Source organism: Rousettus aegyptiacus, unplaced genomic scaffold (assembly GCF_014176215.1).
Source record: "Rousettus aegyptiacus isolate mRouAeg1 unplaced genomic scaffold, mRouAeg1.p scaffold_m13_p_1, whole genome shotgun sequence".
NCBI classification, from domain to species: Eukaryota; Metazoa; Chordata; class Mammalia; order Chiroptera; family Pteropodidae; genus Rousettus; species Rousettus aegyptiacus.
In genome coordinates this window covers 110431341-110445619 of record NW_023416284.1, presented here as the reverse complement: position 1 = coordinate 110445619, position 14279 = coordinate 110431341, and the positions used below count along the sequence as shown (strand labels likewise).

The following is a 14279-nucleotide window of genomic DNA, read 5'->3' as shown; positions in this document are numbered from 1 at the left end:
GTTTAATGCCTAAAAAACTGCCTTCCTTGATATTTACTTTCTCAAGCTCTACTATTCCAAATTTAGTAAATTAATATGATGAGTTTCATAAATAGAATATTTATTGTTAATTTTGCAACATTTGGTTTGCCCTTAGCACTTTCATAATGCCATACTAGCTTTCTTTAGGCTAGATGGAATATCTGTAACTGCTTTATGTCTCTTAAAATTTGCATATATGGGCTGGATTTCTCCAAAACTGATGCAACTGCATATCAATGCAAAAAGTCTGTTTGGAATTTTATGAGACATATTAGTAACAAATACATATTTAAAGGCCTTTAAAGAGAGAACATTATTAGAAAAATCTGACTTCAACAAGCCTTCTGGGAAACCTAAGAAATATAAATTAAAAATAATGATATCATAATAGCACAAAACAATCGGAGTTGGAATATAAAGCTATAATCACAATGGCAGAGGTGTATCATATTTTTCTTTCATTTGATGAAATCACTTTGTAACTTATTTGATCTTCAACATCCACTACTCTGAATACCACCACACTTACCTTTTTAAATGTCCTAATAGAAGGTGTCCATTATCAAATTCTTTGTTACAATGCATTATGGGACATGAAATTGGTTTCCCAGACACCTGCATTTGGCCTCCTCTTCGAAATGAACTTTTTGTTCCCGAATTAATTGTGCCTGTTTTGAGTCCTGCATAATTGGAATATAAATTCTTAAGTTCCTATGTCAGATATCTGTCCTTTGGACTTACTAAAACAATGAAAATTATGATACAGCATCAACTAGGCGGTACTAATTGTAATTAAATGTTTATAAGTTTTCTTATAAAAGATATAATAACCTAAAAGTAAATAGTTATTTGGGACAAGGAAAGCAGTTAACATCTCCAAAGTAGCATTCTCATGAAGAAAAAAATGTTTCTAAATTCAACAGCCAAGAAATATCAAAGATCAAATATATAAAAAAATCAGTTGCTCTATAGAAGAACCCTTATAGAAACTTTCTTCCCATTTATGTAAGTTTGCAAAGATCTTTTTTAACTCTTATTTTCTCTTTTAACTATCTTAAACACATTATAAGGGTTCATTATATTATAGAGGATCTGAGTTCTACAAAAATTATGTTAAACAATGTAACAGGGAGAAGTGGAGAGTTAGGGAGGCAAGGAAAGAATAAGAGCAATACTTCTGAGGAATTCAGCCACTGATGAATCAGTTCCAACCCGGATATCAAGTAATGAAGGTATCAGTGATAACAAATTTATAGAACACAAAGCAGAGATTTATTTGTTGTTATCTCTCTCCTTTCTATTTATCCTATTTTGTCCTTTCTTTTTCTCCTTTCAAAGCCAATTAAAAAATTGTGTGTCCATCATTACCTTCTCTTAATTAAAACCCCCTTATACTGATCCATTCTTCATCCCTTTTCTTCCTTTATAATCTTAATTTTACAGTCACACACTCTTGTAATTAATACCCCCTAACCAAATTTTGTTCCCAGGGAACTCCCAATACGTGATATACAACTGAAAATTTAGAATTATGTTGTATAAATAAAGAATTGTCAGACTGCCTGGAGGATTCTAACATACAGATAGTTTGATTATTGTCTCTTATTATTTCTTGTGGACTGTTTTAATCAAATGTTATAACTATTTCATACAACAGAAAACTGGGTATTTATCTTTACGACATATTCTACAAAGTCCTTAAGCATTTACCTAGAGTAGAATATTATTCCTTTAACATCGTCTAGTTTTAAGATCTCTAAGTAATTATATATGCTTAAGGTTTCAACTGCCTTTCTGCTGTTTTAGTCCTTATAGAAAGAATGCCACTATTAAAAGCTGCCAAAATGCTTATACATGTGTTCTTCCAACAAACAATGAAAAGCATAGCATTAATCATATTTTAATATTAGAGGCATTCAATAACAATATGCTTTTTTATATTTCCTTTTTTAATGCAGTCAGAATTATAACAATTTTTATTTATTATCCATACATATTCCAGATGCCACCCATTAAAACCTTTATTTAGCCAAAGAGTGCTAGATAAAAATTAGAGAAAACAATCAAATGAAAGAAAATAAGCTTTACTCATAAAACAACAACATAGAGAGAGATTTAAATCGACTAGAGAATGCAGTTTCTAAGTTATTAAGAATTAAATGTATGCAAATTGGCCTAACTATAAAGGTATATAAAAGATGGATTTCCAAAGTTAGAGTAATTATAAAGGACTTAAACTACTTCTAATCTAAAAACTGAATTACAATAACTAGATACTTTGGAATAGGCTGAATGAGTCCCTTACTGAAAAGTAAGATCTCTCACTTTTTAAAATTAAAGAGTACAATGACTCATCTTTGTTTTTCCCAGCTACATCCTCTTCAAAGACCCCATTTCTCTCTGAAGCCCACTTATGGAAGATAAACACCCATACCAAATACAGACGAATGATAAAACAGCTATTCTAGCAATAGATTTCAAACTTCAGTTTTATAGTGTTGCATAGACCAAGCAAAAGATCAAACAATCACATAAGAATACAACTTTAAAGACCGTAACTACAGGCTCAAGCCTATTAGCCACCGATGAACCAGATGTGACCTAAAGATATATAAAATACCAAGTCTTGCCTAGAATCATAGACACAGCTAAATGACTTATTTGTTCCCACTTGGTCTGCTTGGGTAAATGCACAAACAGATGCTCATGAATTTAATTTATAATGCATTAATTATTCTGACGATCTGGAGGCCAGGAATTAGGACTAAAGAGGCACATTACTAGACCAAATAAATCATACTAGACAGGACTTGAAAGTGTTAAGACTCATATGAGATAAATGATTTTTAGAAGAGATCTTAGAGATGATAAAGTCTTGTAGTTCCAGCCCACTTTCCTATCAAGGTTACCTACAAATCCCCCCAAAACTACAGATAACCTAATTATCTCTGCAGGTGAGACCCAGGCCTGTATTTAAAAGTTCCCAGGCGATTGTGATGTAGCTAAGGTAAAACCAATGAACTAGACCTTAACAACTACTAAGAATTGAATGCATATCAAGAAGGATTTTTAAAAAATAACTATAGCCTTAAATGAACATTCCAAAAGTAAAATTATTTGCCATCATTTCTAAGTATCTTTTGCTAAAGTAGGTCTGGAATGCCAAACAATTCTTTTATTTAGGTGAATGAAGTCACATGTGGATCAGAAAGTTTAGGCTTGTTTTCTGTTTTCATGTACAAACGTTCATTATAACTTTCTTTGGTGTAATAGTCAACCAATATTTATCAAGCATCTCTATGCTGATAAATTCTTTTTAGGCACTGACACTAAATAGGATTGTCTTGGTCTTCATCCTCATAGAGCATGTAGTCTGGCAGAAGAGACAGACATGCAAAAATATTAATTCAACAGAACAGAGTAAAACCTATATTAGAGAAATGAATAAAGCACTGTGAGATCAAAGAAGGCTGAGCTACCAAACTTATGTGAAATAAATAAACCTAGCAAACTAGTGTTATTATCTGTGGAGCTAACCCTACAGGCAAGTTAGAAGAAAAAAGAAGAAAAGGTATTTAAAAGGAAGGATGGGGCCAGATGGGAATTTGTCAGGCACAAACAGCTTAGGAGATAAGAAGGAAATATAGTTTCAGGGAATGGCCAAATGTCAAAATAACTACAAATTACTAGAACTATTTTATAAGTGGCATTTTGACTCTACTCAAGAGAAAAAGAAAACCCTCTGAAAATTTACTTTAGAACAAGATATCTAGGCTCAACACTGAGTACTACATGCATAGATATTTCTAATGACTTTGCAATTAAACCTTATTCTTGATTAACTCCACAGCTAAGGTTTCTGTGGATATCCCAAGCCTTTAAGGGCTCAGTGGGTCTTCTACAAGACAGGCTAGAAGAGTTGCCATGGTGGGACAGTCCTACTAGCTCTTAACAATCCCATCAAATTATCTAGTAGGGGGAAAATGTTCCACAGTGACTCTTCCAGGAATCTCAGGTCTGCAAAGAGTTAATAATGAAGAAACTACCCAATGCTTTAGATGAGCCTCCCATGTGGACACTTACAAAGTATCTACATAGGCTGCACTGAGGAATAAATAAGTAAACACTAATCCTTTACATCTCAGCTTAAACTCCATTTCCTCGGAAAAGCCTTTCCTGACCTCAAATAACCTATTATACACCCACCCAGACACATGTAATATTTCATGTCATCGTAACTACATCATGAGCAAATAAATAGCAATATCTAATGAATAAATGACCTATATAACTTATACTCAAAATATACTTTAGCCAAAGTAGGAAGACAACTGGTAAGGTAGGCCATTATTAAGTATCACTGAAACTAAATTTCAATACTTTACATACTCGTTAGCAATCAAATAAATGGTCATAATATTATAAGGCTTTAGGGAAGGTAGGTAACCTTAGTGTTCCACTGTGATCTCTAAAGAATACCTGGCATTTTTAGCCACTGGTCCACACACAGTCTTGCTGCTTCTGTATCAGAATGTCCTCGAATAAATTCCAATTCTTGTAACCCATGAGCATGCTGAAAATCAATTTTTTCCTAAAGATATTAAGAAAAAAATCAATTAAACTGTGATTTCTAATCTGATTTCCTTGAGAAAAAGATTTTGATACATCAGTGATCAGAAAATACTGACTACCCTTTTGCCCTGGAACTCCACATCTGAAAAATCTATAGCCCCAAGAGATAAGTCAAAACAAAGGTTCATGCTCTGATACGTTGATCCCAGTGATTACCTATTTCGCACAAAGTTCACTACAACCTAGTCTCTAACAATAGGGCACTGTTTTAGTAAATTATGTATGGTAAGTACATTTCATTAAAGTCATTAGATAAACACTAACCAAACTTTTTCAATGAAGTAGGAATATACTTTTGCTATCAAGTAGGTCACCAAGTAGTATCAAACCAATGAGGCCAAATATAAAAAAATATTAACAAGGATTAATTTCAAGTTTATATGTAAGTGTATCTACAGAGGAGGAAAGGCCACAAATAAATATATGAAGTATCAATGGCTATCTCTGGAAGTGGAGATAGGAATGATGATTTTTCATTTTTAAACATTTATGCGTTTTTTATTTTCAAATTTTCCACACATAGTCTGAAGTGTACAGAAGCCTATTAAATATTTGTTGAGTGAATAGTATTAATAAGAGCAGACAATCATTAGTACTTAATATGTGCCAATATAAAGCATTTATTGGCACCTCGATCAAGGGTTGGCAAATGTTTTTCAAAAAGGGTCCGATAGTAAATATTTTAGGCTTTGCAGCCCATGTAGTCTCTACAGCAACTACGTAACTCTGACAATGTAGCATGAAAGCAGCCATAGATAATATGTAAACAAATGGGTGTGGCTATGTTCCAATAAAAATTTATTTATGAAAACAGGCAGCGGGCCGGCACCAACCACTAAATCAGATGCTTTAGACTGTTAAAGTCTCTAAATCTTTCTAGTTATATTATCTATAAATCTGTTTGCATACTCCCTAATCATACTGTATCTAACAATTAACAATATCCACTTACCACGTGACAGGCACTGTTCTAAAATTATTTTAATTTCACAATAACTGTATACAGTAAGTATTATTATTGTTCCCATTTTATGATGGGAGAACTTGAAGTACAGAAGGTTAAATAACAATGCCAGGATTTAAACTCTCGCAATCTGATTCTAGAATCCATGCACTTACACATATGCCATACTACATTTCAAAAAGGTTGTGTTCTTGAAATGAAATCACAAATTCACAAACACTAGATTTGCAAGATATAGGTCAGAATAATGAATGGCCTAGTTAGCAATGTAACAGGATCTCAGGAAAGGTAAATAGGGGGACAGGGAGATTCAAGACTGTAATCTGAAAAAATCTTCTATTCAAGTACGACCATAGAATACTAATTCTTGAATATGTTAATAAGCATTATAAATATTTTTTTAAATCTCCTGTGATCAACTTAAGTACATAAACACTAGTTTTAATACAAAGTTTAAAAGGTTCCTTTAGTGCAGGATTTTTTCAAAGCCTTAAAGTGCTAACGAGTATGTGATTTCCCACAGAATACTCGCAGTATCCCAACTTAATAAATCACAAAATACTTTTTCTTTCAAATTGTATCCTATAGGATCAGTGCTCTGAATAACATGCTATGGGAAACAAAGTTAGTTTATTCAAAGAAGGCAAGCTTCTGGTAGACTATAATGACTTTATTTATAAAATTAAACCATTTATCGAAGTTCCTTACAAAAATATATCACAACAAAAACTCTTAAAATAAATTAACGTATTAAGATTAAATATTACTAAATACCAACTAGTACTCTACTTATTTTAAATAATGGCCAATAATTAAAAATAAACAAGTTTTCTAAAATTTTCTAGCATTCTTCACAATAGAATTTGAACTCTGTGGCCATACATAGTCAATGCCCAAAAAAATATTTGCTGGCTGAAATCATCTCCAAATAAGCCATCCATGTCCTATGTCACAAAGCTACTTCCACAAATTTTAGGGTTATATTACTTCTTACAAGTCATTTTAACCCCTAAAATATCAATAATCAAAGCTGGTAGAGGGTCAACTAGTCAGCACAGCACATTACCTCTGAAAGTAATTTACCCAGCGAAGATTTTAATGAATTTTCTTTTATTATATTTAAAACATCTCCATCATAGTCTACGGCCATGCTACCCTGAACAAGCCCAATCCTGTCTGATCTGGGAAGCTAAGCAGGGTAGGGCCTGGTTAGTACTTGGATAGGAGACCACATAGGAAGGCCAGGTGCTATAGGTGTAAAAAAATAAAAAAAGAAAGAAAGAAAAAGAAAAAAAAGACTGTAAGTTGCAATCTGTGCGGTCAACCAAGGGTTGCCTCACCTAAAAAATAAAAATAAAAATAAAAACATCTCCATCATAAAAAACGAATAATCCACTTTAATAGTGAGACATCAACTATTCACAAAGGCCTAGAACAGTTAAATGACATTTTCTACTATTATCTCTTTTCAGTCAGAGCTACCTATTAGCCACTAAAATTCTTCGAGAATTTTTATTTCAGTTTCATTATCTTCCTTTCTGCATAGTTTGTATTGTTGTTTTCTGCCATCTAATTAAAAAAAAAAAAAACTAATCCATAAAGAAAACCAAATAAAAACAATGAAAAAAATCATGAGTGGATAGCAAGCAATGAGCTAAAGCATCTGTGTGAATCAGCTTCTACCTTAGAAAATAAGGAAATCTTGATAAATTTATTCTTTACAATTGCTTAAACAAGAATTTCAAAATTTAAAAAAACTTTCTTCAATGCTAAAGTAAAGTCAATACAATGTATGAACCTTTACATGGATGGAAGATAAAACTATCCTTGAGAAAAATCTTAGTTGTCATAGAGACTAAAAGATTCTGAACTCATCACAAAAGCTTTATCATTTATGTGGCCATTAACACTGCCTGAGAAAAGAAGCTAGCATCACTCAGGAATTCCACAGGAAGGGAGGACAGCTTGTAAACAGCTCTCCTTTCAAAGAGATTTTTCCCTGACCTGTAAACAATACACTTAACACAGTTTGGGAAAGAATCTTCTTTAAAATTGAATTGTGTTTCTGCCAGAAAAGAAAAAATCCTATTTTTTAAATATTTCTATGCCTTAAGCATTTTAAACATACAATTAGAATACTATGCTCTAACTTAATTGGTATTATACAGTAAAGTCCCCAAACAAATCTAATCTAAACCTAAAGATTAATTTATTCTGTATCAGATTAGGAGATACTAAAATAGGCTACAGAAATATATAAATTCCTTTATAATAACCAATGAATAAATACTCAAGGAATCAAAAACAGATGTTAAAATTATAAAATCATAGTGCTTATCCCAACCTGGGAGATCTTCTCCAATTCTGCTCCTTTACAGACTGAAGCCCAAAGTCACTAAAAAAAGTTAAGTGATCTGCTAAAATCCATTTTTTAAATCCTACTATGGAGATTTTTTTTTTTTAACAACTCGTCAACACTCTACTTCTAGCAGACATTTGTCAATACTGAGGAAGTTCTTTTAAGTAATTTCATTTGGGGCTTTATAGAGCAAGTTTAGGAAAAGACATATCATGTGAGAGTCTAAATTAGGCTTCATTTTTCCACATTGCAGCTCTTCTACAACCCTGATTCAAATTTCTTCCTTTTAGTATCAAATTAATATGAAAGGACAGGCCGAAGTTTGAGAAAGTAGTCTAGCTCTATTTAGTAGAAAACCTTTCAATAGTTTATGTCACAAACCTGATAAACTCTTTTCATTATTGTAAAGTAACCAGAAACCCTTAATAGTTCATTTGCTTTGAGAAAACCAATGATTTTTAATTCCCCAAAAAAAGTCCACTCAAGTAATTCTATTTTTTTCTTTTTTGCCTGCATATACGTATGTGAGGAATCTCACAAACTAAAAACAGAGATGTAAAAAGATACCATGATTTACTACTAAATTGATGAGCTATCTAGAGCCAATGCTTAACATGGATTCGATTATACATTTTTTATTACAAATTTCTCTTTAGAGTTTTATTATAAACAATTCTATAATTTAGTAAAATATCAATTAAAACAGCCACATACCCTGAATGCTCTGTTCTTCTCTTCTTTCTGCTGTTTCTCCACTTCAACATGCCGGGCTAGACGAGCCAGAGTTAATGCAACTTTATCCTTCTGATGGTCAATATGGTCTTTATGCTTAACCTTATCCTAAAATTGAAAAAAGCAATTTTCATTCCTTTTAACAAGCAAAATTAGCTTTGGGATAATATATACTCATTTACCAAAAAGTTATTGTATTAAAGAACCATTTACCTTTATCTTTATCAAATTTCTAAGAACCTGCCTAGCATATTTTACATTTTATGAGGTATTTTGTAGGTCAATCATCTACCAGCATCTTTGTTTTCAAAAAGCTAAACTAGCTGCTACAATATTTATCATCTTGATTTACTTTATAATCATCTGGATGTTGACAAGTTTGGCACTACTTTGCTCTGAGTCTATAAAGTAATGCCAACAAGCCATTAGTCTACCCTCCAAAAACGTCTAACAGAACAAACATTCTTGGCTCTGGTTTTTCAGCAATGCCAGGACAGTATTACTTAGGAAAAACTTTTGACTGAAAAAAATAGATCTAAATTTCAGTTCCTGGTCCAACATGTAAGAAGCTCAGAAGTTGCCGCTCCCTCCTAACAAGTAAAAAGGTGAACAAACGAAAAAGTCAACAACTCTTCTTAGATTCAACAAAGAAGTGAGGTCACAGTGTAAGCTGCTACCCCCAAAATGAGAGAGAAAGCGGGGCAGACACAAAGACTCACAACTCAGTAGAGCAGAAACCCACGAGTAGAAACCTAAGCAGAAACCAGTACTGGGTAGAAAAACCTGAACCGTAATTGATGAATTGCTAAAGGCTCAGTGTAGTAAATCTAAGAGTTAAAAACTCCAGAGAAACCCAGTCATGGGGTCCCTCATACTTTTGTGAGTTCTATAGGTTCTCACTGTGAAGACTGGAGAAAAATCCTTTCATCTTTCCAGCATGGATAGGAAAAGTAAGCATCTAAAAATATGCCAGAGCACTAACAGGGCCTGCCCTCAAGAGAAACTATTTTACTAGAAGCCTAACCCGAGAGAGGTTTATCAGAGCTTATCAGAGGTTTAGCAGACTCCGCAGAAGGGAAATACTCAATCCCAGGCCCCTCTAGCTAGCCTGTCCCACTTGAGTGAAGGAACTAAGAAACACTGCTGACGTCCAGGCACTACTTTGTATCACCAAGAAGAAGACCTAATCACAAGACAATAGAATGTCGCCACTTCTCCCAACATTACCACTACATTACTAAAGGCCTATTTACCAGTTTATTTTACCTAGTATATCATGTCCATCTTTCATCAAAAAATTTCAAGGTATACTAAAAGGCAAAAAACACAGTTTGAAGAGTCAGAACAAGCAAAGAATGGCAGACATGGCAGGGATGTTAGAACGATCAGACCAGGAATTTAAAACAATTATGACTAAGGGCTCTAATGAAAAAACTGGCAACTGAAAGAATAGATGTGTAATGTAAGTGAGATGGAAATCTTAAAAAAGGACCAAAGAGAAATGCTGGAGATCAAAAACGTGATAACAGAAATGAAAAATGCCTTAGGGGCTACTAGTAGACTGTACACTTCTGAGGAAAGAATCTCTGCTTGAGGATATGTCAACAGAAACTTTCAAAACTGAAAAACAAAGAGAAAAAAAAGATTGAAAAAAAAAAAAAACCCAGAATATCCAAGAACTGTTACAAAAGATATAACATATGCATAATAGGAATACCAGAAGAAAGACAGGAATAGAAGAAATATTTGATGCAACAGTGACAGAAATATTTGATGCAACAATGACAGAATTTCCCTAAATTGATGTCAGACACCAAACCACAAATCAAGGAAGAAAACCCTCTTTGTTCACAGACGGCATGATCTTCCTGAAAAAAAAGCAACATGCAAATAAAATAAACAGTAGTTAGGGGTAAAGTAACCTGTGTTAATTATGTATTTACAGCAACTTTATAAATAACTGCCCAAACTTGAAAAGAACCTAGATATCCTCTAGTAAATGAATGGATAAACTGTGGTACATTAGGTGATAAATGTTATTCAATGTTAAAGAGAAATAAAACTATCGAGCCATGAAAAGACATGGAGAAAATTTAAATACATATCACTAAATAAAAGGACCCAATCTGAAAAGGCCACATATGATTCTAACTATATGGAATTCTGGAAAACATCAAACTATGGTGACAGTAAAAGAGTGGTCGTTAGCGGATAGGGGAAGAGGAAAGGATAAATTGGCAGAGCACAAAGGATTTCTTGAGCAGTAAAACTATTCTATATAATGCTATAAAGGTGCTATAAAGGTGAATATTTGTCATTATACCTTTGTCCAAACAAAGGTATAATGACAAATTATAACACCAAGAGTGAACCCTAACGTAAACTATAAATTTGGGTGATAATGTGTCAATGTAGGTTCATTAATTACAGCAAATGACCACTAAGCTAAGGCATGTTGATAATGGGGGAAGCTATGCATGTTTGAGAACAGGCAGTATTTGGGAAATCTACCTTCCTCTGAATTTTGCTGTGAATGTAAAACTTCTCTAAAAAATAAAGTCTACTAAAAATTTTTTCTACTAGAAAGATTGGGTTACTATCTAAAATATTACTCTTTAAGCAAATCAGTCATATATATAATCCAAATTTTATCTAAGGTGGGATAGGAGAATTGTATCAACAAAGTTGAATAGCAGGTGTGATTTTGCAAGTATACAGAAATTACACTGGAGAAAGCATACATAAAAAGGCCAAATTCGTATTTTTAGTATGAGGCTACAACTTTACAATAAGGAATGATCACAAGATCACTCTAGTTGGAAGGAGTCTCAGCTAACTTTCTGATTATTTGGCAAGTCTATGTACCAGGTAGTAGGTGCCATTCTACTAACTTCAAAATGTCCTTTTATAAGTCATAAGATAATGCAGCTTATTAGAAATAACAGTCACAGAAAGTTATCTAAGCTCTGACCCTTTCGTAAAGGCAAATTTATCTCTCTTAAAAGTAATTTACTCCTTGAGAAGACAAAAAAGTATTATTTCTATTTAAAATGTAGGTATTATATCTTTAAAAAAATAATAATTTAAGGAAGTCAATAATGTTTAAACATGGGCATAGAATGTGTTAGTCTTCCTGACAGAGGTAACATTTTTTAGGTTTTTAAACACTAGCAAAAGTCATGCTTGGAAGGCAAAGTAAACCAAGGTCATATTAACACACAAGTGAGGTAGAGAAGGTATAAATTAGTGTTTACTCACAAAAAAATGTTGTGTCACAAGAAGAATATCCTGGGAACAGGAAGGAGGACATGTTTTGGATCAAGGTAACACTAATTTAGGAAGAGCTACCCTCACAGTGTTGGTTCCATTATCATTTTACTTTTCCCCAGGCCACAACAAAGTAACTACTCTGAATTACTTCTGAAGTTATACTAATTTAGGAAGACTTTACACATTTTTTCTTCTTAAAGTTCACTTTAAAGCACAATTAATGATTCTCTGAATCACATTATAAAATATAAATATACTCTGGACACAAAGCAAAATGAAAACTAAAGTCAGAAATACAATGATTATATATATCCAATGGGAAAAATTTTTAGTAATTGTCACAAAATGTATGTTTCTAAAAGTTTAACTCCCTGAGTCCTTCAATGAACGTTTAAACATTTGTTTAAATCTCTTCAGCTTCATTCTAAAATTAATCTCTATCCCTTTTGACGGTTAAATAAGTAAAACCTACTGGCATTATTGTTTTCTTATATTTAGCTGTCAGTAGCCTATGTTCTTTCATTTAACTATATGGTTATGTCAATAAAAAGATTACCTTTGTTATTTCCAACCAATTCTGATGACTTGTTTATTATCTTTCATAACTATGAAGGGCTCAAAAGACCTAACAGCCCTGATGCTGAAAATAAAAGACATTTAGAATTACTGGTGTCCTTCTCCTTCCTCTCTAAGGGAAAATTTTTATTTTCTTCTTTGAAAAACAAGAAAAAAGAAAAATTCTAGCTGCTAACTATATTGAAAGCAGATAAGTAGATTTGGGAGACAATCTGTTCAGGGTAAAGGAAAAGGAATAGTAGTTAGCGATAGGAAGAACTTCAACTTTGAAACCTTCGCCATTTAAAAAAATGAGAAAAATTAAAGTATTTAAAATAAAGATGTTTTCTCTTAAATTAGGGGGAAATTAAGTATAAGAAGCAGGGTATAATATTCATATGATTTTTCCCATCACAAAATTGGGGATGGGAAATCAAGGGCTTGGGGATCAAGGTTGCTGGTTAAAGGCAGGCATGAGCAATGGGTTATCTATGAACACTTACTCTCTCAAGAAAGTCAATTCCCTTAGATTTCAATTATTAGTGATCCAAGATGAAGGGTGGCCCCTAGATCTTACAGAATTACACTCTTCTGTGGTTCTGGGGCGGGTGGGGCAGAGGAGGGAAGCTGGTATTGACAAAACAGATGGATCATTAACCTTAAAATGCAAGTTGGGGATTTTACCCATTAGGTTGTGGAAGGCCTTATTTTGCATACAAGTATAAAACAGATAATTCAAAGAATTGGTACATTCAGAAACATAAATTTTAACTTATCAGAATGCAAGGGGAAAAAAACTTACTACAGGCCACCTTGTTACTGATCCAAATGCAGAATTAAAGCTGTGGTGTTATCTGTCAGGAACACAGCAGAAAGTGAGCTGATTCCAGGCTAGATGAATATATCTTACCAATATATATGTTCCCAATCAGGAAGCACTAAAATATATAAAGCAACTACTAACATAACTTAAGGGGGAAACTTACAAAAACAATTATAGTAGGGGATCTAAATACTCCACTGACAGCTATAGGTAGATCTAAACAGAAAATCGACCTTAGCACCAGATTGTATATTCTTTTCTAGTGCACATGGAACATTCTGAAGGACAGACCATATGCTGGGACACATGACTAGCCTCAACAAATTTAAGAAGACTGAAATCATACCAAGCATATTCTCTGACCACAATGCTTTGAAACTGGAGATCATCTGCAAAAAGCAAGCAGGAAAAACTACAAGTATGTAGGGATTAAACAACATGCTACTAAAGGACTGGGTCAAAGAAATAAAAGGAGAGATTAAAATATACCCAGAAACAAATGAGAATGAAAATACAACAAAATAAAACTTTTGGGATACGGCAACAGTGGTAATAAGAGGAAAGTTCACATCATTACAGGCCTATCTCAAGAAACAGGAAAAATCCTGAATAAACAACCTAACATTATATCGTAAAGAGCTAGAAAAGAACAATGTCTTTTTTTCCCTATCACTTGTTTTTAAGATGATTCTTTTTTTGTAAAAATATATAAGTAAAATCTAGAAAGCTGTAAATCAAAATGTAAATAGTAGTTACTTCTGTCTGGAGTTTTTTCCTTTATTTCTATTTTCTAATAGATCTAAAATTAGCATTTGTAATAAAATTGTCAATAAAATTTCAATTATTAATGAACAAAATGGTATAAAGACAAAAAGTGTTGAGAATCTCTCGTTTAGGAATGTAATGGATTTTTTTTATGTTTT

The 14279-nt window shown here is 32.9% G+C and overlaps 1 protein-coding gene and 1 pseudogene across 1 annotated transcript in view; one reads left to right on the top strand and one right to left on the bottom strand.

Moving 5' to 3' along the window:
- The window catches only part of ZNF451 (zinc finger protein 451), a 72767-nt gene that overhangs the window by 35780 nt on the left and 22708 nt on the right, over positions 1-14279 (bottom strand). Inside the window, exons 4-6 of the mRNA XM_016145672.2 lie at positions 8691-8816; positions 4501-4612; positions 551-701 (exon numbers count right to left, since the gene is read on the bottom strand). Coding sequence (XP_016001158.1) covers positions 551-701; positions 4501-4612; positions 8691-8816 — 389 coding nt within the window. The remainder of the gene's footprint in view (positions 1-550; positions 702-4500; positions 4613-8690; positions 8817-14279) is intronic.
- On the top strand, positions 6756-6874 carry LOC118604636 (annotated as a pseudogene).